At 54.8% G+C, this 26,165-nt stretch overlaps 2 protein-coding genes across 2 annotated transcripts; one reads left to right on the top strand and one right to left on the bottom strand.

The window, feature by feature from the left end:
• Positions 1-11,464: 11,464 nt before the first annotated feature.
• Positions 11,465-12,098, top strand: ADORA1 (adenosine A1 receptor; the record flags this gene model as incomplete). Its single annotated transcript, XM_010012710.1, has 1 exon — positions 11,465-12,098. A coding segment is annotated over one exon (634 nt), but the record flags the coding sequence as incomplete, so codon positions are not given.
• A 5,108-nt stretch (positions 12,099-17,206) lies between these two features.
• LOC104404318 (myosin-binding protein H-like) lies at positions 17,207-26,159 on the bottom strand (the record flags this gene model as incomplete). Its single annotated transcript, XM_010012722.1, is given in 10 exon segments — positions 17,207-17,407; positions 17,820-17,956; positions 18,804-18,963; positions 19,058-19,197; positions 19,841-19,956; positions 19,958-20,034; positions 20,747-20,835; positions 23,773-23,940; positions 25,746-25,880; positions 26,087-26,159. Coding segments are annotated over 10 exon segments (1,296 nt in total), but the record flags the coding sequence as incomplete, so codon positions are not given.
• Positions 26,160-26,165: the final 6 nt, after the last annotated feature.

The following is a 26,165-nucleotide window of genomic DNA, read 5'->3' as shown; positions in this document are numbered from 1 at the left end:
TCTTTCCCTGCTGCACTGGTAACAACAGTCAGTGACTCAAACCTTGCGCTGCACAACTGAAGCACTCGTTTCTCTGGGTGCAGACAGCTCTGTTCACTGCAGCACTGAGTGGTCAAGGCTGGGACAGAGCTTAGAGCACAGCCTGTGTCCAGATGGACGTGGCAAAGGCTGTGCTGAGCCAGGTGGGTGCCCACGTGGGTGCAGGCAAGAGGGGTTTATTTCAAGGGAGATCATTCCTCACTGCTGGGACACAGGAGCCTTATGGGCTCAGAGAGGTCTGGTTGCTCCAGAGGAGCTCGAGGTGTGCTCTGATTCCAGCAGCCATCCCCGTTCTTGCTTTTACACCCTCTCCCACAGCACTCGCAGCATCAGTGGTGGAGTTGCCACCCTGAGTAGGGCCATGCCCTGCCCTGAGTGCCACAGGTCCAGCCACAGCAAAGCACCTCCACCTCCAGGAGCCTGGGGGCCTTCTTGGAGCACTGCGTGTCCCTTGTGCACCAGGGATGCTGGGTCCTTCACAGGGTCTGGCACATTCCTTGTGCCTGGGAAGGACTTAATCCCATCCAGTCCATGCATCCTTCATCTCCATGCCCTGCGCCAGCCAGGCTGCCTGGGCAGACTTCTGCTACGTCTGTCCATTGCTCCTTGCCTGGATTTAACCACCAGGGTCATTAGGAAGAGGCACAGGGTGTAACTTGTGCTCAGCTGATGCATTTCGCTGGTCTTGGGTCCCAGCTTTTTCTCCCCACCATCCTGCTGAGCTGCTGAGCTGCTTCCCTCAGGCAGCAAGGTCAGTTTTCCTCCAAGGGAATAAATAATCTTTTAAATCTGAAAGAAAAAACCCCAGAATTTACATACTAAGCTCCAGGTTTGCTTTGCATTTGCACTTTTTAGTTGTTTTCTTGGTGATAGATCAATTCTCTGCAGCGAGAGAACATCTGATTGTGGTTTCAACTGGAGCCTTCCCGTTCAATTTGGCATTTCATTTGGCTGATCAAGATACATGGATTCATCCCAACATAAATAAGTTAATGGCTTGACATGTATGTACTCTGATCCTCACTTGTCCTGTTTTGATGCTGTTGTTGAGGGATGAACAACACAGGTTTTCCTCCAGCTTTGTGGCAAGTTGTGCTTGCACTGAAGCTGGAAGTCAACTATAGCATGAAATGGCACCTCCAAAGTGGTTTTCACTAATTGCAAGTACATATAGCCAAAAATTAAATCAAATTAATCTAATCCAAGTGCTTTTTGCATCTGAAATTGATCTTTTAATCAAGGGAAATATGCATTGGGCAGGAGGCGCTGAACTGGTTGTTTTGGGTTACTGTGTCCTCTGAGGTGTAGAAACAGCAGATCTCGTCGGCACATCCTGCTTCTCATTTAGACCTAGGGTGGAGAAAACAACCTCCCTCAATTTGTGAGCTTCCAGCCAATTTCTCAGTCTTGAGTGTGTTAATCTTTGAACCGGGCCATGTGCGAGAAGGGAAATGTTCCCTTTGCAGCGACAAATTGTGCTGTGAGGATCCTGGCCAGAGACAACAAGTTGTAGCCTATGAAACTGAGGAGTTGAGTTGTTGACTGCGAAACCAGGAGTCGGGTGAGCAAGCACAAGTGCAGAAAACAAGGAATTAAAAGGCAGATGATACTGATCCAGCTGTAATGTGGGATATGTCTTCTGAAGAGTCCTTCTGCACCAGAGAGATAAAGACCCACCTCAGCCTTGCTTCATGGCTGGGTAATGCCTCTTAACCGGAGATGCTGTATATAGTTTCCTGCCTCCCATTTAGCCTGGGAGCAGAGCTTGCTATCTTGTCCAATGCAGATGAAACGCCAACAGCAGGTCTCAAGATCCCTCTTATTTCCCTTCTAGTTGGGATCTCTGATCTGCTCCTGCCTTTTAATAGCTCTCGGTGCTTTCCAGACTCACCCGGTCGGAGGCGTCCTCTGGGTACCAACTTGTCCTCTTGCATTCACAGAGCACGGTGGTGACATGCAGGGAAGGACGGTGGCACTGGGCAACCTGCCCTGGTGCTGGACAGATGGCACCAGGAGCTTCCTTAGCTGGCATCTTCCTCCTAACACGTCCGGCTTTCTGCAAGCCACAGTGTTTTGTGGGATGGAGTATGAGCCACCGAGGCTTGGGGAGCCCAGTCACACCAGGCGTTTTAGATCTCATTTCCATTTCTCATGGAGCCCACATTTGACAGATTTGGCATTTTAAGTGGTTTAAAGAGCTGCTTTCTTGCTTTCTTTGTCCTCTCCTCTTCCCCCTCGCTTCTCCATTTTGGGCACTGACTTTCAGAGTCCTCATTTCAAAGAGGTTCTTTTGCATAAAGAACAAAAATATGCAGTGCATGAAAAATTCAAGTACAATCCAAACAGCAGTTGAAATAACTCGCTGTTTATCCAGCAAAGGCCTGGATTTACCCTGAAGATAGCCAAAGCTGCCTTTTATCCCTTCTCCTTTGTACTACACGGGTACCTTGCCCTGACTTCTCTCATCACACAGTGACACGCAGAGACATGCAGGATCAGCTGCCTGGGCAAACAGCTCCCGGGTAGTCACCATGGCAGGGGCAGGGCTGATGTATGAGAGATCCACAGGGCAATGGTCCAGGGCAGATGACCTGAGAGTCCTGGCCACGCACATCAATCTCCCCAGCACGATGCTGGGTGAGAAGCATCTCAGTGCAGAGAGGGATACACGTGGGTTTGGAGCAGCTCCTCCTGAAACCTTCTTGCCCTGCTGAAACTGCTGGAGGTGGGTTGCTCCCAGAATAGAAGGGGCTCAGCTGTGTGATGGGGACGTGCAGGACCTGCCCTCACGTTCAGGCCTGTCCTCCTCTCCAAGGAGATGTTTGCACACCAAATTTGACAACAAACTGTTCAGGCACTAAAAATGTCCACTGAGTTTATTGCTCAGGGGTAACACTGAAAACAAGCCCATCACAACCATCGCGCTGGCCATGAGTGGTGTAAGCAGCTTTCCGACTCTCACCCCCATCTCTTAGGGACTGGGCTGTTCCTCTCTCTGTGTTCTAATTCCCAAAGTCCTGGTGCTAGAGAAGAATCCCAATTTCTGTTTCTGTTCCCGTTTAAAGCAGCACTTCTCATGCTTTGCATCGCAGAGTAATGCTCGAAAGTGCCACTGCCTGAAAACAGGAGCCAAAAGACAAGAACATCACAGGTTTTAACCCGCAGTTCTAAGGTTCTTCAGCTTGTTTCATGATTTGCAGCCATTGCCAATGGGGTTAAATCTTTTTCCCTTACCTTGGGGTCCTGGAGAGAGAAACCAGTGATCCAGGAAAGTCCTGGGGGGCTGTGACCAAACAGGGAGCTGGGAGGGAGCCCTGGAGCTGATAGCAGCAAAGCTGAGGCTCAGTGCAACTTGCACCCCACTGACCAGGGACACTCACACGTCAGCAGGAGGGTGGGTGACATCCAGAGCACGGCCACCCCACTGCAGGCACTCAGCATCCTTGGATGCCCACAGCATCAGGCAGTCTCACAGCTCCCTTTGGGGTATGAAGGGTCTGTCTGGGGTTAGAGGGCAGCACTCCCCAAAGTCACAAACTAACTTATCATTTCCATCAGGCATCAGATGCCCTGCGTGTCCCCAGCCCCCTGCCTAGTCTCCATCCACCCGCATTTTGGCTGCCAAGCACTGAGTGAGTGGTTCTTGCCAAGAATTTCTGCTTACACAGCCACAGAGCACTTGAAAGTGTCAGGATCCAGCCACGGGCTATAAACCAAGCCCAGTCTGAAAACAAGCTTAACTTTATGTGCACAAAGGATTTATACTCGCTGCCGGGATGAAGGATGCTGCTTGAAGGAAGTGAGAAAAATGGCCTTTCTCATTGAGCAGCAGCAGCAGACACGTGCTCCTCTGCCTTCTTTGGACTAGAGCAGTGTCTCCTCCACACCCAGGGCAGAGCCTGAAGGAGAAGGATGTGTGTGAGGTCCCTGTGCTCTTCATCCTCCCTCCCTGCCATCCCTTCCCCTTGCAGCATCCTGTTGCAGTGGGATGCCCAAGGTGATGCCATGGGCACCGCTCCATGGTGGAGCTGCCGTGGAGGTTACTCACATCCCACCTCTGAGATGAGGACAGCTGGGAAAGTGGTCTGGAAGGAGCTCTGCAGTTACTGGGCGCCTGCTCTTTGTTCCTGAAGATGGGCTGTGATTCATCACCAGAGCCCAAACAGGCTGCAGGGATCCAGCAGCTACTTCTCCATCTAGGCCAGAAGCAGCCCCAGGAGGGGTATGCAACTGCTTGGCAATGAACTCATCCAGGCTGGTGTGATGTTGTGGCTGCTCCTAAGGACCAGAGATGTGATAAGTGTCTTTGGCTCAGCAGGCAAAGATTTATCTCAACCCTCCAGCCAGAACCTGGACTATGGCAGGTTTAGACTCAAAACCCATGTGGACAGTGTGGGCTACTGGGGAGCAGGGAAGGAAGCCCTTGAACAGCATCATGAAGTGGTGTTGCCCCACAGAAGATGTCAAGCTGAAGATGGGCTGAGCTGTGATGTGCTTTGAGGCTGATGGCATCAAGTGAGCAGCAGATGTGGGGGGATGTGACTGGCCTCTGGGTCCACACCGTGGACCGATGGAGATGGGGGGAGACACCTCGTCCCATACCCGTAGCCATCCATCGGATAGACATCCCTGATGGACTCTCATGTTTTGTGCCTCCAGCCTGGGGTGAAGATACCCTGACACAGCCTGGCTGGCCTATGGAAGCATCGTTCCCCATTTCCAGACATTTTATCCCATAAAACCCTTTTCTACCTTATTGCTCTTGCTTCTTGTGGGGACGTTTGCGTCCCTGGGGCTGCTTTCGGATGTGCCCACATCCCTCTTTCCTGCCATTTGCTGGAGCTGTGGCCACTGCAGCTTCACCCGCCACGAAACCAAGCACTCACCAAAGCCCTGGGGATGCTGTGTCTCAGTGTGTGTGGACCAGTCAATTTGAGCAGGATGATTTGTTCTCAGAAGCCTCATCATCACCCTCGCTTCATCCATTAAAGATTTACTGGTTACCAAAAGGGGTCAGGAGCACTCGGTGGCCTCGCCAGCTGCTTGTGCTTCACAGTCACTTGTGCGGGGTAATTCCTGCGCAGAGAGCTACAATCTTAGGATGGTAAAACCAGACCCTGGACACAAGCTGGACCAGGAGGAGCTTCAGTGGGTTGTACACAACCTACTGCACTTACGGATCTATACACTCCCATGTGGATGCTTCTGGCCTTTCTCATATTGGCTTTGGGCAAGGTTTGCATAAGTCATAGAATCCCAGACTGGTTTGTGTTGGAAGGGACCTTAAAGCTCATCCAGTTCCAGTGCCAGCGCCTCAGCACCCTCACAGGGAAGAAGATCCCATCTCAACCTCCCCTCTGGTAGGTTAAAGCCATTCCCCTTGTCCTGTGGCTACATCCCTTGTCCAAAGCCCCACACAGCTTGGTGTCAGAGGCAAACTTGCTGAGGGTTTGCCCATGTTGCTGGCAAAGCTGTTGGCTCCTTTTCTAGATCTCCAACCCCCAAGTCAACGCTAATGTAACACTCCCAAAACATCTCCTCTTGTTTGGGTTGAAAAAGCTCCAAAGCCTCCAGGTCTAGTTTGAATAAAACCATTTTGTTCTTTAGTATTTCCTTGAATGTCTTTTTTGTCCAGAAAACACTTGCAGTCATCCAGCCGGCCCCAAGATGTGGCTTTGCTGGTCCCTGCTCTGGTCGGGAATTGCAGTGCAATTCCTGGGGAGTTAATCCACTAATGAAGGCAGGGCAGAGCTAATGAAATTAAGCTGGGGCCAACGTGGTAGGAGGAAAAGAGGCCAAGCTGACATGAAGCTCATCTGCCCTGCGAACAAGGCAAAGCAGCCAGAGCACGTCCTGATCTAATTGCAAGTCTCTAGACAGAAGTCCTTTGATGGCAGAGATTTGGGTTTCTTCTCCTTCTTCCTGGCTGCATCTTTGCTTCAGAACTTTCAGTGTCCTGGAGGCTGCTTGGGTGGGAAAACTCAGATGTCAGTGATCAAAGCTGCTCAGAAATGCAAAGCTGAGAAATGCCCCGGGCTGGGATGAGGAGATCCCTGGGCACCTGCACACGGTGGGAAGTGCTGCAGAAGGGACACTGTGGGACAGATCATGGGTTCTCGTAGGTTCTTTTTCACCTCTGATGCTTATTCCTTCTTAGGTGTTTTGCTTTGGTTGTTCACCTCCTTCCATTCAGATCTCTTTAGGGCTTCATTTAGGTAAGTGCAAAATCTTGAAGGTTATCAAGGATTTGGAGGTCGATTTAGATGTCTAAAAAGGTCTCTTAGCGTTAGCATAAATGTCTCCTAGCACCAACATCCTCTTTGCATCACTTGAGTGCATCTCCTATTTCTTCACATCCCTCCTGTTGGGAGCTTTGGGGCTTTTTGGGGGTCAAACATCAGCTGCTCAGTCCTTCACACTCCTGACAGCATCCATCCAGCAGCATCCATCCAACCACTGCTGCAAGTCAACGCCAGTGATGGGCCCACACAACCTGCAAACACAGCTTGAGCTGCTGGGTGGCTCCATGGAGACATTTCACACCCTCCTGTGTCACCCTGGCAGCTCTCACAGCCAGGATGGGGACACAGATGGCAACGACACAGAGGTGATGAGACAAAACCACCTCCTGGGCAGAGAGGTGCTGACACCGTGTCAGCATGTTCCTCTCATGGTCACTTCACCTCTGGTCTCCCACCTTGGAGAAATGCAGGCTTGTGACCACTGGTGGCTGCGTCACCATGTAAGTGGTGGCCTTGGGAGAGACAGATGTCAACTAACACCATCCAAAGCTGGCAGCTGGATGGAAGGTTGGACAGCCCGTTTCCATAAATGCTTGGAAGGGAGGAGTCTGGCTCTATCAGCATCTCCTCTGGGATGTGTGGGGGCTTGTCCTGATCCCAAAATCCCAGACTTGTTGCTTGTCAGATGCCAACTGGCAAGTAAAGACGTAAACATTGGTCCAAAATCCAAGGGAAGTCTTTGAGGTGGGACAGAAGAATGTGTCCTTCTACAGCAAAGACATTGGTGCTGGAGCCCCTTTCCTGCACCAAAATAGCCCAGCAGCCTCCCTCAGCGTGGTGTTTCCAGCCCAACGCTGATGTCCTACCATGGAGACACTTTCCAGTGCTCCAAAGGAGGACCCAAGGTGCCCTGTGCCCTTCCCAGCACCTCTGGTTGGGTGGTTTGCAAGATGTTTGAGCTGTGGGAGAAAACTGAGAAATGCCATCAGGCTCCTGGAGGAAGAAGGAACAAAGGGACCTGGTGGGACAGGACAGGACAGCCCAGTGGCTGCAGCAAGGTGGTTTCCACCATCCTGCCCTTGTGTGACCTTGAGAAACTGATCTAAAAGGAGCTGAGACCATCCTACCAAGAGCCAGAGAAGGGTTTTCTCACCATGTGGTGTCCTTTCTGCTTGGCATCACCTCTATGAGCAGCTGGCACCTTTCCTACAGCTCATCCCACTAACAGTGACCTGGAGTTATGGCAGCTCAGCACCCCAGGCTCAGCAGGGACAGGAGCTGGGCACGACCAATCCTCTTTGAGGATCTCTGCTCCCAAAACACTTCAGGTGTCCACTGCAGCGAAAGGAGATGGCACCAAACCATGAGGTTGTGCAGGGAAGCTGTGGCTGCCCCATCCCTGGTAGTGTCCAAGGCCAGGTTGGACACAGGGGCTTGGAGCAACCTGCTCTAGTGGAAGGTGTCCCTGCCTGTGGCAGGGGTTGGAGCTGGAGGAGCTTTAAGGTCCCTTCAACCCAAACCGGGCTGGGATTCTATGAGAAAAGGGGCCTCAGTGTCTCCCTCACTGACTCCATCCTCAGCCCAAGAAACTGACTGCAACATCTGGAGCATCCCATCACGAGGCAGCATCTCTCCCTGGAGGACCCTGTTCCATGTCTCCCTGTTAGCTCTACACAGCCCTTGGGGACGATTTGTCTGCCTCCACCTCCAACCCTCACTTCTCACACTTCCTCTTGGGATGCAAACAGCACTCCAGCAATAATTGACACTTTGCCTCTTTCTTTGCATTTCCTTCCAAACCACCAAAGACATTTTTGCTCCACGCCAAACCCAGTTTCCTGCCCATCCCATTTCACTGGGATGTTGGTGAGGCTGGATGGCTGCTCTGCTCCCTCCAGGCTCCTTTCTCCTGGCCTTGGCAGGACTTGCAGGAGGCCTTGGGGCGATGCCCATCTCTGTAGGGAAGAGATGGTGCAAAAACCACCACCGAGGACAAGGCAGCAATTATGGTCAGACTCAAAACCCCACAGACAAAGGAAACAAACTCAAATGGGGTGATGACGGTGGTGACTTATCAGGGGTGGTTTAGTCACAGCTGTTAATAAAAATAATAGCAGTAATAAAATTGCAGCGATGCTATTGTTCCGATGCTGATGAGAATAATGAGATTATTTATTAATTGTGAGCCATTAGCAGCATTGTCTCATGCTTCTGCCTCTCTGCCTCGCAGGCCCATCCCAAACTTCAGCCCTATCGTATTCATGCAGAATGAGGTAAAGGAGAAAGGCTTTTTCTTGATGGCATCACCAAGGGAGAAACATGGAAACAGCCAAGACTCCTCTGCTCATCGCCCCCCACCCAACGCCCTGTGCTGTGAGGTTGAGCACTGGATGGGATCAAGCGCTAGATGGGATCTTGTATTTCCTTCCTTTAAGCTGGATTTGCAGCCGTCAGAGCAGCTGAACCCCTTGAGAGCTGTGTGGTCAGACCCTGTGGGGTGGATGAAGGAGGAATTCAGAGTCAGTTTATGGCCCCTTGTCTCCATGTTGGGCTGATGGGGGACAGTGGTACCCGTGAGCCCCTGAGGACCACGTTTCACTGCAGGATGCTGCAGCTGCCTCTGCCTTTGGCTTGTTGCTTGAAGAAGCAAAAGGAGCAAAAGGATCAAAAGCCCCAGCTCCAAATGTTGCTGTTTCCTATGGACTTTGGGGGTTCAGCTATGGCTCCTGGGGGGATGCACAGACAGGCTTTGGTCTCAGCTGCTGGCTGCTTCTGCGGTGCCACATTTAAAACCTCATGGTGCAAAGTTAAGCAAAGGAGTGAGAAGAGGCAGGTCCTGATGTTAGAACTGTTGTGATATGCAGGGAGCAGGGATGGACATGCAGGGAGCAGGGATGGATACGGCCCATGGCAGAGAGATGGATGTGCGGCGAGGAGGAGGAATGGATGCGCAGTGAGGTGGGAGCATCCATGTGAGGCAACGAGGGAGGGCTGTGCAGTGAGGAGGCTGGAGGGTTGCTCACTGAAGTGGAGGGGAGGACAAGCAGCCAGCAGCGTGTGGGGCAGTTGCTCTGGGGGGTGTGTGTGTGTTGGACACCCTGGACCACACGAGCTTGCGTGCATCCAGGGACATGAGGTCTGCACAGCCTCTGCAGCTGTGCTGGCAGTGGTGATAACCAACTGCAGAAACCACCGGGGTTTTTTGACCAGCCGGGCCGGGCCCCCTGCAGCCGTTCCCCATCCCTTCTGCTTTGGCTGCAAGAGCGAACGCTGCGTCCTCTGATCCAACCCTGGTTCATGACTAACATGGTCCCAGTGCTCGCTCTGTCCCTTGTGCTCCCCCAGCGCAGGCATGAGGGCAGGGGGAGAAGGGGTGAGTGCTCTGGGAGCAGCTCCATGCCTGGGTGCTGGCTGCAAGCGCTGGGATGGTGTCTGGGGACCGTGGTGCTCAGCAGCCCTGTCTCTCTGGTGCTGGGTGTCACACAGCTCTGCAGGGCAGGGAGCACCCGGGGTGCTGGCAGCATGTTCACCAAAATCAATAGAAGACCCTGGAAACCCTCAGGAGTGCTGCAGGGAAGGAGCGAGGGCAGGCGGTTGGTGCTGTTACTTCGACCTGCTCGAGGGTGGGAATGGGGTGTCACAGCTGCGAGGGAGCAGCAGCTCTCCCCAAGGACCTGTTAAGGGTGATGTGGGGCCAGCACACAGCTCCGCAGGAGCCTCTGGTACCCCTCTGCCACCCCCCACTCCCAGGGGCCCCCCACCTTTCCCTTCCCCTGGCTCTCTGGTGCTCTCCCACCACCCCTCGTCCTGCCTGTGCCCCTGCTCTCCCTGCCCTGCGCCTTTCTCAGGGTCTCCTGCCCTCTCTCCTCCCTGCAAGGAATAAATCACCCTCCGGCTCTAACCTTGGCTCGCAGAGGAAACAGCAGCCTGCATTGCCACCTCCTTCCCGTGGGACTGGGCTGCCTCCGGGACGCTGGGAATCTTTTCCCAGACCAGAGGGGTTTCTTTGGGAAAGCTCTCAGAGACTGGTGGCTCTGGACCTTCTGGATTCCATTGTCCTCCCCTCCATAATCCCACCCTGACACCTTGCCCATCAGATGGGTCTTGAGAAGGGACCTTCAAGGGGGAGTGAGGCTGGAGCTGGGCCCTTGGCTGTGTCAAAAAGCCCCCAAATTCTCCATTTTCCCACCATGCAGACATGCAGCACGGTGCTCTGAGCACTGGGACGGAGATCCAGGCTTGCCAGCCACCTCCACATGGTCCCCATGGCCAGGTTAACACTGGCACCACTGCAGAAATCCCAGCAAACAGTCAGGAAATGCCTTCTGTTGAACCCCCTCCGGTGGAAAGCGATAGCACTTGGGCTGCAAATCTTCTTGGCCTCTGAGGAGAGGCTTTACTTTGAGGACGAGGGGGAAAAATCAGCCTAGCAGCCTCCACTTCCCGCATGGAGAGCTCTGGAGAGATGAGCCCAACCCCATCGTGCTCCCCAGTGACATCAGGGAGGGAGCAGAGCCCAACCAGAGCATCGCTTCCTCCTTCTCCTCCATCCCTTGGCACCGGCCCATTAGGAAAGAGGGTTTGGTCGATCGGGCCAGCACTTTAGGAAATGAGACAGGCTGTGCCCAGAACCTTCCCCAGGGCTCCATTAGTACCAGCACATCCTTCCTGCAGCCCCGTGGGTCCCAGAGGATGCTTTTGCTGGTGATTTCCTGCCCCAGTGCAGGGGGAATTGTGTGGGACAGGGTGCTGGTAGGGCTGGTGCATGGGGGGAGGAAAGGGTGAACTGCTGCTGTGCAGTGCTCAGTGTAAGGTGGGCTGTTGGAGCACCGTGAACCCCCCTTAGATATGAGGGTTGAACATGCAGGCTCCACGTTGCTAATGCATTTCCTGGCTTGGCATCAACCCCCAGAGCTCTGGGATCATGGCTGAAGTCTCTGCCCATCCCTGGGGCTGGGGGTGGTGGTGGGAGACAGGGTGAGGTTCCCCAGGGCACATGCAGAGAAACCAGTCCCTTAACACGTCTGTCAGGACAAGCTGCTACCGACTGCCAAGGACAGGAGTGAGGAGCACCATGGCATGTCAGCATGGGCACTGCCACCTCCTGTGGAGCAGTCTGAGCCCCCAGGCAGAGCATCTGGCTTGTGTTTGATTCCTTCTCGTGGTCGTTGTCTCCTCCGCAGGTACAAAAGCATGGTGACACCCCGGCGGGCGGCCGTGGCCATTGCTTGCTGTTGGATCGTCTCCTTTCTGGTGGGACTCACCCCTATGTTTGGCTGGAACAACCTGAACAAGATGCGGAGGACTCAGGAGCTGAACGCCACCCAGACACAGTTTGTCATCGAGTGCCAGTTTGAGACGGTCATCAGCATGGAGTACATGGTGTACTTCAACTTCTTCGTCTGGGTCCTGCCTCCCCTGGTGCTGATGCTGCTCATCTACCTAGAAGTCTTCAACCTCATCCGCAAGCAACTCAACAAGAAGGTCTCCTCCAGCTCCAATGACCCCCAGAAGTATTATGGGAAGGAGCTGAAGATCGCCAAGTCGTTAGCACTGGTCCTCTTCCTCTTTGCCCTCAGCTGGCTCCCTCTGCACATCCTCAACTGCATCACCTTGTTCTGCCCATCGTGTGAGACACCCCACATCCTCACCTACATCGCCATCTTCCTCACCCACGGCAACTCAGCCATGAACCCCATCGTCTACGCCTTCAGGATCAAGAAGTTCCGGACAGCCTTCCTGCAGATCTGGAACCAGTATTTCTGCTGCAAGACCAACAAGAACGTCAGCACCACCACGGCCGAGCCGGGCAACTAGAGCTGGCAGAGAGCAGACAGGGGGCCCCCATGGCCAAGCCTGGTCCCTGCTGTCAGGGGAAGGGGTAGTGAGGACCTGGGAGGGCTGGATCCACCAGCCTTGTGTCCCCCAGCTGCCCAGGGGGTTATTTATTCACTGGTTTGATATCGTAGCCTGCACTGTTCCTCGCCTTTCTTTTTTGTTCTGTTTGTTTCTGTTTTTCAGGGGTTTTTTAACGGTTGCCAAGTATTTAAGGAGAAATTGTACAGACAAAGGCGCAGTTTATCTTCATGCAAATAAAGTAAGATGATCAAAACCACCCGGGAGGTCCTCTGCCATTGAGGGAGACCTCCGGCTCCCTGGAGCGCAGCAGTGGGTGATGCTGGGGGCATTGCATGCTCTGGGCCCCACATCCATGGGGCAAAAGGGTGCCTTGGTGGGAGTGGAGCTGCTGAGGACCAGAAGAGCCCAGGACAGGGTGATTTCTGCAGCTCTGACGCTGGGAGCTTTCAAGCCCTTTCTTTCCTATCCAGAAGCAGGGACAGGTGAGCTGGGCTGGGGGAAAGAGATAGGAGAAGGAATCCCATGGCAATACCAGCACCCACAGGGTGATGAACCCACCATCCCCACAGAGCAAAGGGTCAGTCTCCAACTCTAAATGCGACCAGAAAGGAAGGTAGAGGGGAAAGAACCAGAGTAGTCTGCAAGAAGTACCCTTTGGTGCCCATGGCCCCCAGCAGCACCCACAGCCCTGTGAGTTACACCCTGTGTCCACTCGTGTCTTCTTTTACTATGGCTCTGAGCCACTTTTCCCTCTTCAATCCTGCCTGTCTTCTGTGCAAGGCAACAGCAAGTCTCTCCCAGCCCTGTCTCATCTCTCCCACATTGCTCCCTACCACCCTCCCTGTGCTGCCAAACAACTTTGACCCACACTTTGTGGGTTATAGTTCAGGCACCTCCATGGTCCAGGGGAGCAGAGAGGCACCTGCGCCCGTGTGGGGGCAAGTAGGAGACAGCTACAGCCACAGGGTTGGTGTTGATGCTGCCACAGGGGCACTTTCCCACCTCCATGTGTCTGCCACAGGTTCAGCCATGGGCAGGGTGCACTGAGGAGCTCTGTGGTCCCTATGGGTGCTGGCAGCCCCACTGCCAGTCTTTGCTCTGCAGCAGGATCTCTGAATAGGTGATGGGAAGAGTTAATTTGAGTTAATTTGAACTCTTTTCTTATCAGCATCCCTTGTTCACCAGTCTCCCATTGGAAACACACTTCCTATGACCTTATCCCTGCCCAAGGAGGGTTGTGCCCCTCGGACGTCACCAAGTCACTGCAGCAAGTCCCTGCAGGGGCTGGGAGGGGGTGCAGAGAGGAAAAGGACCTCGATGGGTGAGATTTATGGGTGGCCTGTTGGCCAGCTCCAGAGAGCGATGCTGCACACACAGCACGGGCCGTGGGGCTGCCGGGTGCCCCCTGTGCCCCTGCTGCAGCCAGCTCTGCTCAGCCTGGAGGGAGTTCCTTCATCTCTCTGAGAGGAAGAGGAGGGCAGCAAAGAAGAGAGGAGATGAGGGGCTCAGCCTCCCACATTTTGCAAAGGCCTCAGTACATCATATCTAGGCTCCTGTCTCCAGAGCACACGGGGCAAAATGGGAGTGGGGCAGAAGAGCAACGGCAAAGACAGGAGCGAATGGGTCTTATCATGGTAGAGGTGCCCTGAACAGCCTCCCAGCCTCCTCGAGGTGAAGAACCCAAATCCTTTATCAGTAGTGTCCGAGGATGCTGCAAGGCCAGGCTATTGCAGGGAAGACCCCGTGCCCAATGGCCCTTTGCACAGCAGTAGCTTGGCCCTGGATTAGGGCTGCTGTTTAGCGAGCACAGGTCTGATTCCCCCTGGCATTTCTGCAAGAGGCTGATTTCCTGGAACCGATGCCTTTGCCTGGTTCTTGCTAAGGTGCCCAGAAACCTGACGACTGGGATGCTCATAAATTAAAAGGCAAGTGAATGATTGCTTTCAGAAATAAACACCAAGTGGTTTTTTCCACTCCGTGCTCTCTAGACCTTACCCAGGGAGGGCTCACTAAAAGTGGATGCTGTTACCCACCCTGGTCCCCTGTGGGGTTACAAACACAAGCCTTTGCCTCATAGAACTATATTAAGATTCTAGAAAGGGCAGAGTGTGCAGCTTGAGACAGTCTTTGAGATGCTGCTTCTCCCCTGTGTCAGTAAACCCATGTCTAACACAGCCTGCGCCCAGCTCCTGTTCTCCCAGGCTCCCACATGCCAAAACACCAGGGAGAACAAGGAGGCAAGGACACCCTCATCAGTGTCCATGGCTGGGTGTGCCAGGGCAAGACCTGCTCTGGTCCTGTCACTGGGTCTGCAACCTCCATCCACTCTGGTGGCATCATCGCTAACCCCAACCACCTCCATAAACGAGCATCAAACTTTCCCCCTGACCATCCGCAGGGGGAAAATTAATCCAACGATGCCCTCTGATGGTGGAAACCGTGTGTGGTGCACACAGTGCTGAGCCCCTTGGACCAGCAATACCCCCTTGGACTCCAGCTTGGGCACAGAGACGACAAAGATGGGGACAAAGCAGAGGGGCTGTAGGAGGAACCATCTATTTTAGCCACAGTCACTGCCTCGCTCTGCTCACCGGTGACACCAAGGGAGGGTTGAGCTCAGGTCTGAGGATGCCCGAGCTGGATTTGCACCCACATTTGCAGCACCAGGGCTTGCTGCGACCTGGCTGAGGGCAGGATCCATGTCTGGCTCCATGACTGAGCTGCCACATGGTTGGGAGAGCTCCTGTGTCACCCCCTGAGGGAGGTTGTGCTGGCGCAGGAGGTGGACCCCGCTCTGACCCCTCAGTAATGATGCGCTCACTCAAGTTGATGGATCTGTCTGGGCTGTCGGTGAATAAAGAGCGTCTGACCCGAGCTGTAAGTAACAACTCATCCTTCTGCACATGAGCGAGCAGCAGCTAACACATCGATTCCTCCTCCTCTTCCTCCTCCGGATAACACATCGCCATGTCCTGCTCCCACCGTCTCACACCATGGGGATGGGATGCTGGTGGCAGCACATGGCTGGATCGTTGGATCGCTGGTGTGGGTAAAGAAATTGTGCTTGGATGAAGAGACATCATCATGACACACTTTTGATGTTGCTATTTTTTCCCCCCTCCAGCCAGAATCATTCTCCAGTTCCAGAAGGAAACTTTTCCCCATCATGGCCCTCCTCCTTGTTGGGTTGCTTCTAGTTTAGAACTAGATCATCTTCTAACCATTCTATGATTCATATGCGTTTTATACAGCTGGTCCTTTCTTTCCAAGCTCAAATCCATCTCCTCCACCCATGGTTCAGTGGGATGCTATATGAGCCCATAGCATCCCTGGCAGCTCTTTTCCCCCTACCTCCCCTGTCCAAGCCAACCCCGCAACAAGCAGGACAGAGTGGTCTGGACTTCCTCATTAGGACCAAAGTCCCTCAGATGGGCTTGTTTTATTGTCACAGCTAAGGACACATTGAGAGAGGACCATGCCAGTGCAGGATCCCCCAGAGCACAGCCAGGGATGGGGCAGGCCAGCAGAGGCCATTGCCAGGAGCATCACCATGCACCACGCTACCACACAGCACCTCCAGCATCCACCTGGGGTAAAGGAACGGGATCCGAGTCCTGTGAAGGCACCACTGCCAAGAGACCAGTGGTCAGGGGTGAGATGGGAAACCACGTCCCAGCCCTGGCTCTAACACAAGACAAGCCCAGTTCTTCCCTTTAACTCTGCTTTTCCACCCTGTAGCCCCACTTCATACCTGTCCCCAGCCCCCGTACCCATCCTCATGTGAATCCACCCCTTGGTGCCCCAGCTCTCTGAGCCCTGCCTGCTACTCAGGGCTCTGCCTGCCTTGCTGCCCATGCGTCTCCCAGGCACACCAGTCTCCACATGCCTCTTCATCCCCCTGGCCACGTTTACAGCCCTCCATCCACCTTTCAAAGGAGCAGGTTTCTCCCAGGCTGTGCAGCATCCAACCCCACCAGTGCATCTCCAGCAATGGGGTGGAGCTGGAGGCTCCATTAGCAGGTGACAAGGGCTAATCCAGGACACTCAACCCCACTCCATCCCCAGTGAAGTGATCCACCCTCCCTCCACCCCATAGCCCCCACCCAGACCTACCTTGCTCTTCATCTTGCCCTCCAATCTGTCCTTACTGGGGCACTGCAGGAGAGCACAGGACATAGATATAAACACCCTGAATTCCCCTCATTTCACTCCCCTTTTGACATCCAAAAGTGAGCCAGGGCACTACCAACCCACTCCAACATGCACCTACACACGCATGCTCTGAGCAATCGCACACACCACTATCAATCATTGCCTGCTCCTGGCCAGTTTGTCCCCAGGATCCCAACCTGGGTGTCCCCAGCACAGTGACAAGCTCATCCTCCTGGCCAGCCTCACCATGCTGCCTGCATGGCTGCACTGGCAGACCTGCCTGGGAAGTAGGGCAGAGCGTGTCTTGGGGCAAGCATGTGCTGGGAAGCCACAGGAGGAGAAATAATAACAATGACATGTGTCTAAGGACACACCACCATGTGAAGAACACGTGTATAGTGGTGGGGATGCACCCTCCTGCGTGGTGAGCGCATAGAGAAGGCGTCTGCGGGGGGCAAAGCGGGGCACCTCCATGCAAGGGCTGTGCTGGGAACTCTGCTGAGGCAGGGAAATGTGAGCTGGAAAGTCTGGGTAGGATCCCGAGGCATAAATCAGAGCAACCCAGGTGCAAAGTGCAGGGGGTTCAGCACAGTCCCCTCGTGCATGGCTTGGGACACAAGTGCTGGTGGACACAGCAAGGAGCAAGAGACTGTCCCAGTCTCCACCAGCACCTCTGGTCCTTTGGCTCTGCAGTTTCTGGTTTCTTCCCCAACTTTTAGCCGTGCACGAGGGAAGGTGATTTCAAGATGCTTCAAGCCCAGAAACCCAAGAAGCTCAAAGCTCCAGCTCTACCGGGCTGCCCAGTGCCCTTAGGCTCCTCCATCACCAGGATCAACACGAAACAGGGACAAACGGCAGCACGGTGAAAGCAGGAAGAGGAAAAGACAGGCACGGAGAACTGCTCCTCTGTCTCCTCAGCCAATCTTACTTTTCACATCAAGTTTGCAGTCTACTGAGGCTTCCCCCAGGGCGTTTACAGCTTTGCAGGTGTAGATGCCCCCATCGAAGGGGCTGGGCTTGCGGATCTCCAGGGAGCAGACGCCCTGCTCGATCATCGCTATGTATTTGGGGTCTTCCCGTATCTCCATCTGATTTTTCATCCAGATGATTTTGGGCTGAAAGCAGCAGAATTTATTTGTTTCTTTAAAGCAGGGAGAGAAATGAGAAATCTACTGGCCCCAAAATGCAGCCACCTCCCTCTGCCTCGGCCCTGCCTGAAGCTGGTGGCCATGGTGGGATTCATAGTCAGAAGTAGTTTGAAGAGTTACGTATCCTATTCTTGAGCCCTAAAAACTGCCCCACGCTTCTTCCCCCAGGGCAGAAGGAAACAGGACACAGCTTGAATGAAGATCAGTCTCTCTTCTCTATGCAGAAACACCCCACATTTGCCCTAGTTTGACTTAGAGGGCAGCAGCAGCCCCCTAACTTCATCCAAATCCAACCCCAACACCGCCATCCGCCCTTCAAAACCCCCACTGGTGGCTGCCCCCATGCAGAGGTGATGCTGCCCCTGGAGGAACCACTGACCTGGGGGAAGCCCCGGACGCAGCAGATGAGATGTGTGTTGTAGCCCCGGGTGGTGATTCGGTCTGTCAGGGGCTGGGTGAACTTTGGAGGCTCCATCATGTCCCGTTGGGGGATCTTCTCTGGCTGGTAAGCAGTTTCTAAGAAAGGAATCAATTCTAGGTTGAGGCAGAGCTCCTGGGCTGACCAGCAGCACGTGGCCACGGAGATTCAGCCCAAGGCACACCAAAATACTTCTGCTCCCTCACATAAAGGCTGGAAATGGATCATCTTTAAGGTCCCTCCCAACCCAACCCATTCTGCGATGCCATGATAATAAGCCAGACAGCATCTAGCCTGACGCGGGGTCCCAGCCTTCAACTCAGCCCAACTCCTTCTCATCCAACCATGCCACGTTAGTGACCAATCCCTGCGGGGGCCAGGGGAGATGCCAGTCTGCAAACCAGCACCACGATAAGTGCAGTGTGTCAGATCCAGGCCAGGCACCACTCTAGATCTCCTACTCCACCCCCAAAATTCAATGTGCAGAAGCTAGAGGTAAGCTCTGCAGGTGGCAGAGACCCCAACACACTGTGTGCTATACCAGGGACCAGGGTGGAAAGGGACGGAGGGAGGGGAGGACTGAGGGGTGCTGGTTTGGACCCCTAAGCTGGGCCACCGCAGGGGTCTCTTCCTCTGCTGGTCCTGAGCTGCAGGTCCAAAGCCAGGGGTGTTCCTCACCCCTCCTGCTTCAGCCTCACCCAGGGATGTCCTTGATCCCTCCTACAGACTGACCACAGCACAAGCCTTCTCCAAAGCAGAAAGGAGGCATAGAAGGAGGGCAGGAGACCTCTGGGGCTGCCCAGACTCACCCCTTCAGCGCTCACCCTGGGCCCCAGCCCAGCAGCATCACCACAACACCAGGAAGCCCCTCCAGCCCCAACGAGGGACCGGACCCTTCTTGCCCACCACCACCTCCAAAGCCTTTAGCCAGAGCATTGTCCCTACTTGTCTTCTTGATGTCGGCCACCGCGGCGGTGACAGCCGCCTTCTCGCTCAGCCCGCAGGCGTTCTCAGCGAACACGCGGAAGCTGTAGGTGTTGCCGATGATGAGGTCGGAGATGGTGCAGCTCGTGCGGGTGCAGCGCTCCAGCGCCGTGAACCACTTCTGGGAGGGAGGAAGAGGAGTGGTGAGGGATGGAGAAGGCGTGGGGGGAGATGGGGGGTGCAGCCGTCAGAGCATCCCGAGTGCACAGACTCACCCCGCTCTTCTTGTCCGATTTCTGCACTATGTAGCCCTTGATCTCAGAGTTCCCGTTGTCCACTGGAGGGGCCCACTCCAGGGCCACATTAAAGCCCCACACATCCACCAGCTTCAGGTTCTGGGGGGGCCCCGGCAGCTCTGCAAACACAAACCCTCATAGGGTGGCATCCCAGTTTGCTCCCCCCACATTCTGTGCCTTGACCATCCCTTGCACCTCACTTTTAATCTCTTCTCACCCAGTTGCAGCAGAATAAGGAGAAGCTGCAATGGACGTGAGCTGGCAGAAACCCTGCATCCCCAAGCAGAGGAGTTCACCTCCATGACTATCTTCCAATATCTGAAGGGGGCCTACAAGGCTGCCGGAGAGGGGCTCTTCATTAGGGGGTGTAGTGATAGGACAAGGGGAAATGGGTTCAAACTTTAACAGGGGAAGTTCAGGATAGATATAAGGAAGAAGTTCTTTACTGTGAGGGTGGTGAGGCACTGAACAGGTTGCCCAAAGAAGTGGAAGATGCTCCATCCCTGGCAGTGTTCAAGGCCACGTTGGATGGAACATGTCTTGGGTGACATGGTCTAGTGCAAGGTGTCCCTGCCCATGGTGGCGGGGTTGGAACTAGGTCATCTTAAGGTCCTTTCAACCCTAACTATTCTATCCCACTGGAAAAGGGCCCCCAAAGTCCGTTGTCTTGTTGCTGGCCCTGCCCCATCCCACCCAGAACAAGAACTATCCCCCAACCAAGGGGCAAAAAAAGCCCCCGCAGGGCCCCATCCCCAGCCTCACCAATCACTCGGATGTCCAGGGTGGCCTTGTCCTCCGCTCCGTTTATCCTCACGGTGAGCTCGTACTTGCCCGAGTCGCCGCGCTGCGCCTCGCGGATGTAGAAGATGGTGTCTCTGTGTGTTGCGTATGACGACGCGGCTGCTGTCCAGGGGCTGGCCACCCTTGGTCCAGAGCACCTCGGGCTGCGGCTTTCCCTGGAGCAACCCGCATAGGCTGGTTAGGAGCCACGCGAGCACATGGTTCCAACGGGTCCTGCTGGGAAGGACGGGTGGGCAGAGCCTCCCCGCTTTGTCCAGGCAGCGGTGGCCTGGATTTGGCCTCTCCCAGCCAGCAGTCCCCACAGAAGAAGCCGCAGCTGATCCCTGCCAGCCCCACTGATGGGAAGCCATCAAAGGCTCCAGAGATGATGCTGGAATATGCTGGTCTCCCAAGGTCCTCACAGAGCAAGTGCAGCTTTACTTGCCCAGGGCATGGCAGGCAGAGCTGGGCTCCTGATTCTCAGGCACTGAGCCCAAGTTCAGTTCAGTTCTACCCCAGGCAATTCAAACCTAGCAGGAGTGGCTTCAATTCAGCAGCCCGGGACAACTCACACCTGGAGCATGGCCAGTGCAGGCTCCCAGCTGCCTATGAAACATGGCATGGACATAGCCCTCATCTCAGGGGCAGCTTTTTGCCTCATCTCCCCCTGCTTGGCCAGCATGTTCCAGCAGGAGAGAAACAGGAGCCAAGCAGGAACGGGATAAAGGTCCCCCCTCCATCTCCCACCCTTGGCCAATAAGGCATGGGAACCAGGACAAGCCAGCCCACAGCTGGCCCCAAGCATGTCGTAGCGGCTATAAAAGTCACTGCAGAAGCCAGCCTGCAGTGGAAAAGCCTGGGGCATTAAATCCCAAACTGTCCACCTACCTGGAAAGGGATCATCATGTTCACAGCATCCCCAACGTGCCTGACGTAGGTCTCCCGCAGGTGACGGGGCATGCGGATCTTTGGGAGCTCTGGGGACAAGAGAGTCATGTTGTGGGGCCAGGAAAATCACAGCCCCCAACTGGCTGACCCACCCCACACATCCCCCTGCTTGGCCATCAAGAAATCCCACCCAGAAACACAGCCACATCTTCCTTCTCATCTCCTGGATGGTGCCTGCTTCCCTGCAGGGCCATGCCAGCCTGCACCTCAGAGCTACAACCATCCCTGAGATACCAGGTCACCAACCCAATGGCATCACCCCAATGGACCATTCACCTTCTTCTCCATAGCCAAGCCACGGAGACCAACATGGGCTTCAGCAGAAGAGCCCCAGCAGAGCCTATGGGCAGAGGGCAGCATCTCCCAGTTAGGAAATATTTGTCCTTCAGCTCAGAAAGCACTTTTCAGGGGCTGAGAACCCAGCTTCCAGCAAGGACAAGGCTTTCCCAGGCCTCCACCTTCACTGTGTGCTCACGGCCATTGAGAGACCAAGGTGGCGTGTGGGTATTCACAGCAAAGCTGTGAAAGCCCCAGGCTTAAAACGCAGGCTGACATCCCCAAGGGAACATAACAAAGAGAAGCAAGAAACCCACTGGGGAATGCTGATGGAGCGTGTGTCTCCTTCCCGGGGTGAAAATAGCAGCCGTGTAACCCTACCGGCTCAGCGCCACCGGCTGAGCCAACGGAGAGGCATTGGCTTTACGTGAGCCCCTCATAAAAGAGCTGTGTGTCTGTGCTGGGATTAAACGTGCTGGAGCTCAGCTCTGGGGAGGGGGCACGGCCAGAATTAAACCAGGGCTGAGCAATGGCTCAACAGCTGGGGAGCGGCGGCGGTGGGATGGGGACATGCCCAGCGGTCCCAGATGGCCCCACCGACAGCTGAGACGGACCCTCCTCTGCTCTCGCTGCTATTCACTGCAGGGATCCACGCATTGGTGCTGCCACTTGGGCTCATCTGTCTCAGCGGGGCCGAGAAACCCAACCTCGAGCGGAGGAATGTTAATTCATGGGTGTTTGCTCCTGCTGAGGGGGCTGCCCGAGGTCGGTGGCCGGGGCGATGCGCTGCCGAGGGTGGGAAGGCACCATTCCTGCCCCAGCTCCCTGAAGAACGCGACTCCCACAATGACTCTTCACCTGCCTCACTCCACTTCCCAAACCCACTCATCCCACTTGGTTTGAAACTCTCTGCTGCCTGGATCGCCGCTGTTTAAAATCCCTTGTGATACTATAAATGAACCAGGGAGAGGTGCAATGTGCAGTCCCGAACAACATGTGATGAGCAGAAGGGACACAGAGGAGAAGACTCATGCACCCAACACACCAGTGCAGCCGGGGTGGACACGGGGAGGCAGAGGGACATTGAGGGCTATTTCGTTCCTCAGCAAAGCCAGGCAGTGAGCACAGGTCTGTGCTGCAAGTGAAACGCAAGAGCAGACCATGCTGTTTGCTGATGAAGAGTATGAGCTGGCAAAAAGCAAAGAGAGAAGAAGCAACCCCACTAGCAAGGAGCAAGTTGAGGGGGGGGTCCTTTGGGTTTTACACCTCTCAGCCAGTGCATGTGGCTGGGACACAGCTTAGGCAGCAAGAACTGATGGGTGCAGCGCAGGACTAGAAGTGGGAACATGAGTGGTGTACTTGGCATCTCATGCCAGTCCCCCACAGCTCAGTCTCCCCAAACTTCAAGGTATGGTGGGATGCCTGTGAGATCTGGAGGTGAACACAGCAGCAGATACCAACCACCAACCCATGGTCACCTCCTCCAGCAGGCTGAGAGGATGGACCCTGCAGAACCCTTTCCAGATGCTGATAATCTTCTCCAGGCCTTTTCCTAGAAAAAGCTGATGGTTCCTAGAATAACTTTTGTTCTTGTTACTGCCAGTTTTAAGCAGCTGAAAAATCTTTGAGCAGGAAAACTTGTGCATTAATAATTCCTTTTAAGAGGAAAATAAGTCAGCGCTTGCTGTCTGATAACTGAAAACCAGCCTTGAAATCATGGCTCAGCACATTGGCAGCACCCCGGGAGGAATGTGAGTCTTGCCAAGCATGGGAGCAAGTCATTCATTAGCGAGTTCAGCGCTATTCAAGTTCCCATGCTCCAGACCACCAGCTCCTGGCTTTCCTTTGCCAAACAAAGCTGTGCAACGTGTGTGTGATGGAGTAGTGGAGACGTGAACACGGCCAAGGAGAGATGTGCTGAAAGTCAAACTGCCTCTGAGCTCCTGCACTGAAATGGGAAGATGTGGCTTGGCATTTTGAGCCCTTCACCCCCAAAGCTTTGCCATCTGCAAGATCAATGTCTTGAGGTCAGGAACCTCCTCCATCCCACCCCAAGGGAATTGGACACAGCTATTGAGAAGAACATCTTGGTCAAAGGTTGGGTTGCAACATGTGAAAGGGCAGAGGCTGCTCAGGCTGAGGGATGGACCAAGTGCTGGGTTCATCTCTGGGGCCCCCAACACCAGAGGGTCGTGGAGCTGTTGGAATGAGTCCAGCGGAGGCCCCGGAGCTGCTGCGAGGGCTGGAGCAGCTCTGCTCTGGAGCCAGGCTGAGAGAGCTGGGCTGGGGCAGCTGGAGAAGAGAAGGCTCCTGAAGGGGACACCTTAGAGCAGCTCCAGTGCCTAAAGGGGCTCCAGGAGACCTGGAGAGGGGCTTTGGACAAGGGCCTGTAGGGCCAGGACAAGGGGAATGGCTTGAACCTGCCAGAGGGGAGATTGAGATGAGCTCTGAGGCAGAAGCTCTTCCCTGTGAGGGTGCTGAGGCGCTGGCCCAGGGTGCCCAGAGAAGCTGTGGCTGCCCCATCCCTGGCAGTGTTCAAGGCCAGGTTGGACACAGGGGCTTGGAGCAACCTGCTCTAGTGGAAGGTGTCCCTGCCCGGGGCAGGGGTTGGAGCTGGAGGATCTCTAAGGTCCCTGTCTGTACTGCTGACAAAGCACACTGGAATTACGCAGGGCAGGAGCAGTACTCACGGAGGATCTCTCTGATGAGCACAGGCTGCTCCAGGGTAGCCGGGACACTGGCACCGCAGGCACTGACAGCCTTCACCCGTACATGGATCTTGTCACCGGAGCCAAGGTCCTGGACCGTGTAGCGGGTGGAAAGAAAAGGCTCCTCGTTCACAGCTGTCCAGTCCGCACCTACGATGAAGCCAGCAGAGCACTTCAGGCGCACAATGACAGACAGACACTCACCCTGGGCAGCAGGATCAAGCCACAGCGGGTGAAACCCAGAGGAGAAGAACCCGTTCCCTGCGCAGGCTGAATGGTTTATCTCAGGGAGGAGGTTGGCCACCCCACCCCACCAAGGAGCACAGGGTAGGAATTGCTGGCAGAAGCTCAGCTGTTGAGTAGGAAGCTACTTGCAAGTAAGAAAAGGCATTAGGCCAGCACAAATGGTCCCTGCTGGCCTTCCAGGTCCATTACTGGAGGTGAGGATGCGTTGACCACCCTGCCACAGCCTCTCAGTGACCCAGGATAAATCACTGCAGCTCACCACGTTCCCCAGCTCGTCCTCCACCCTGGGCAAGGTGCTTATCATTGCCACCAGCCAGCTACATCTCTCCAACTGTCCTTGCTGCTTTGAAGGGGCATCTCACACTCACCCCACAGCCAAGAGGTGGAACCCTTCCACTCCAGCCATCTAACACGGCCTTGCAAAGTGCCAACCCTCTTAGGAGGTTTCTCAGGTAGAAAACAGGCTGCCCCAGTCACTAAAGGACTGGGTGTCCCAGGCGGGCAACTAAAGCGACCCATGTGTGCCAGGGTGTGCTAAGCCACCGTGTGCACCTTCAGACCAAGAGGGTTACCTGTCATTCTTTCCCTTCACCCAAACCAGCCCTCACTCAAATCTCACCATATTTTAGCCAACCAGGGTCTTGCACCAGCCCAAATACAACATTCCTGGAGCCCATGTGGTTATCACCGAATGACTAGAGCTCTCCTGTCACCAGCCAAGCCCAAAGCAAGCTAAGAGAACATCCAAAACTGTGATGTTTGGGTGGCTGTCAGCCAGCACCCTCCAGGAATGGCTGCATCTCTCCATGTTCCATGCAAGGGCCTCCTCACACAACCCATCCAGCCATGATTACCTCCCCCAGCCCAGTGATGGAGGCCTCCCACAGCTGAGCAAGTGTGGATCGTGCCTGCCACAGGCTAAACACCAAGGGTCACACATCAAGTTCCCCCAGGCTCATGGACCACTTTGGTCTCCCAAACCACTCAGCCTCATGCAGCACCCAGCCACCAGGTCATGTGGTGGCTCCCCTTGCAGACCCCCCCCACCCATACAGGTTGGTTGTTCACTCTCACCCCAAAGCCAAGCAGGGCTTCAAGAGAGTGCCCAAAACTCAAGTCTAATCCACGTCCCCCATTCCACAAACCAGCAGTGCAAGCAGAGAACCACAGATGACCACCACCAACCCAACCCCCATCCACCACAGACGTCCTCCTTCCAGGCATCTCCAGCCTGGAAGGGGCTGGGCTTGCTTGCTCATGCACACCAGCCCCTCGTACACTCCCCAGGATCTTTTTGTCCCCCATCCTTCCACCTTATCCCCATTCCTTTTGCACTTCATTTTGGGCAAACGTGGGAGAAACCATCCAAACCCCAGGTCCCTGCAGAGCTGGGGTTACCAGACACCATCCTCAGCAGGTTTGCTGATCTCCTCCACCCTCCACTGGAGATAGTGGTGACATTAAACCCAGCCCATCCCCCTGATAAAGACACCAACACCACCTGAAGCCAATGGGAACCCCCTCTCCTCCATGGGGAAAACCCCCCAGAAGACCATTTAGAATGTACCCATTTGGGCAAACAAAGGGAACGGGTGGGCAGGAAGACCCTGCCGGGTGCTGCCCCGCTCCATCCCGTCTGCGGCCACACAGCAGGAAAATGCCCAGCTCCATCCCGTCTGCGGCAACACAGCAGGAAAACCCAAACCTACTTCCATCTTTGCAGATCTCCACCACGTATCCATCCAGGTGTGACCGGCCTGTCTCCTCCGGGGCTTTCCAGGTCAGCGTAATGGAGTTTTCACTCACTTCTTCCACAGCCAAGGCCAAGGGGGAGCTGGGCGGCGCTGGAACCAACCCACAGTGGGGTGAGGACACGCTCACAAGTACCAGGGTTGGTGGAGGGCAACCACCCAACTCCATGCTGGTTTTCAACCCCCCACTGCAAAAATACCCCTGATGGCTTCACCCCCCCACCCCTTCCCTCCAGCAGCCCCACACGTCCCCTCCAAGCATTCCTCCCCAAAGCTCCAGTGCCTGGTCCCATCCTCACCTCCCTTTGACTTCTGAGGCTCAGATTCAGGGGCTTGGGGTTCAGCTGGAGCACTCGGGGAACCTTCTCCAGGGGCTGG

Source organism: Nestor notabilis, unplaced genomic scaffold (assembly GCF_000696875.1).
Source record: "Nestor notabilis isolate BGI_N333 unplaced genomic scaffold, ASM69687v1 scaffold24040, whole genome shotgun sequence".
Taxonomy (NCBI): Eukaryota; Metazoa; Chordata; class Aves; order Psittaciformes; family Psittacidae; genus Nestor; species Nestor notabilis.
The sequence above is the reverse complement of the archived record's forward strand: the minus strand, read 5'-3'. Positions and strand labels throughout refer to the sequence as shown.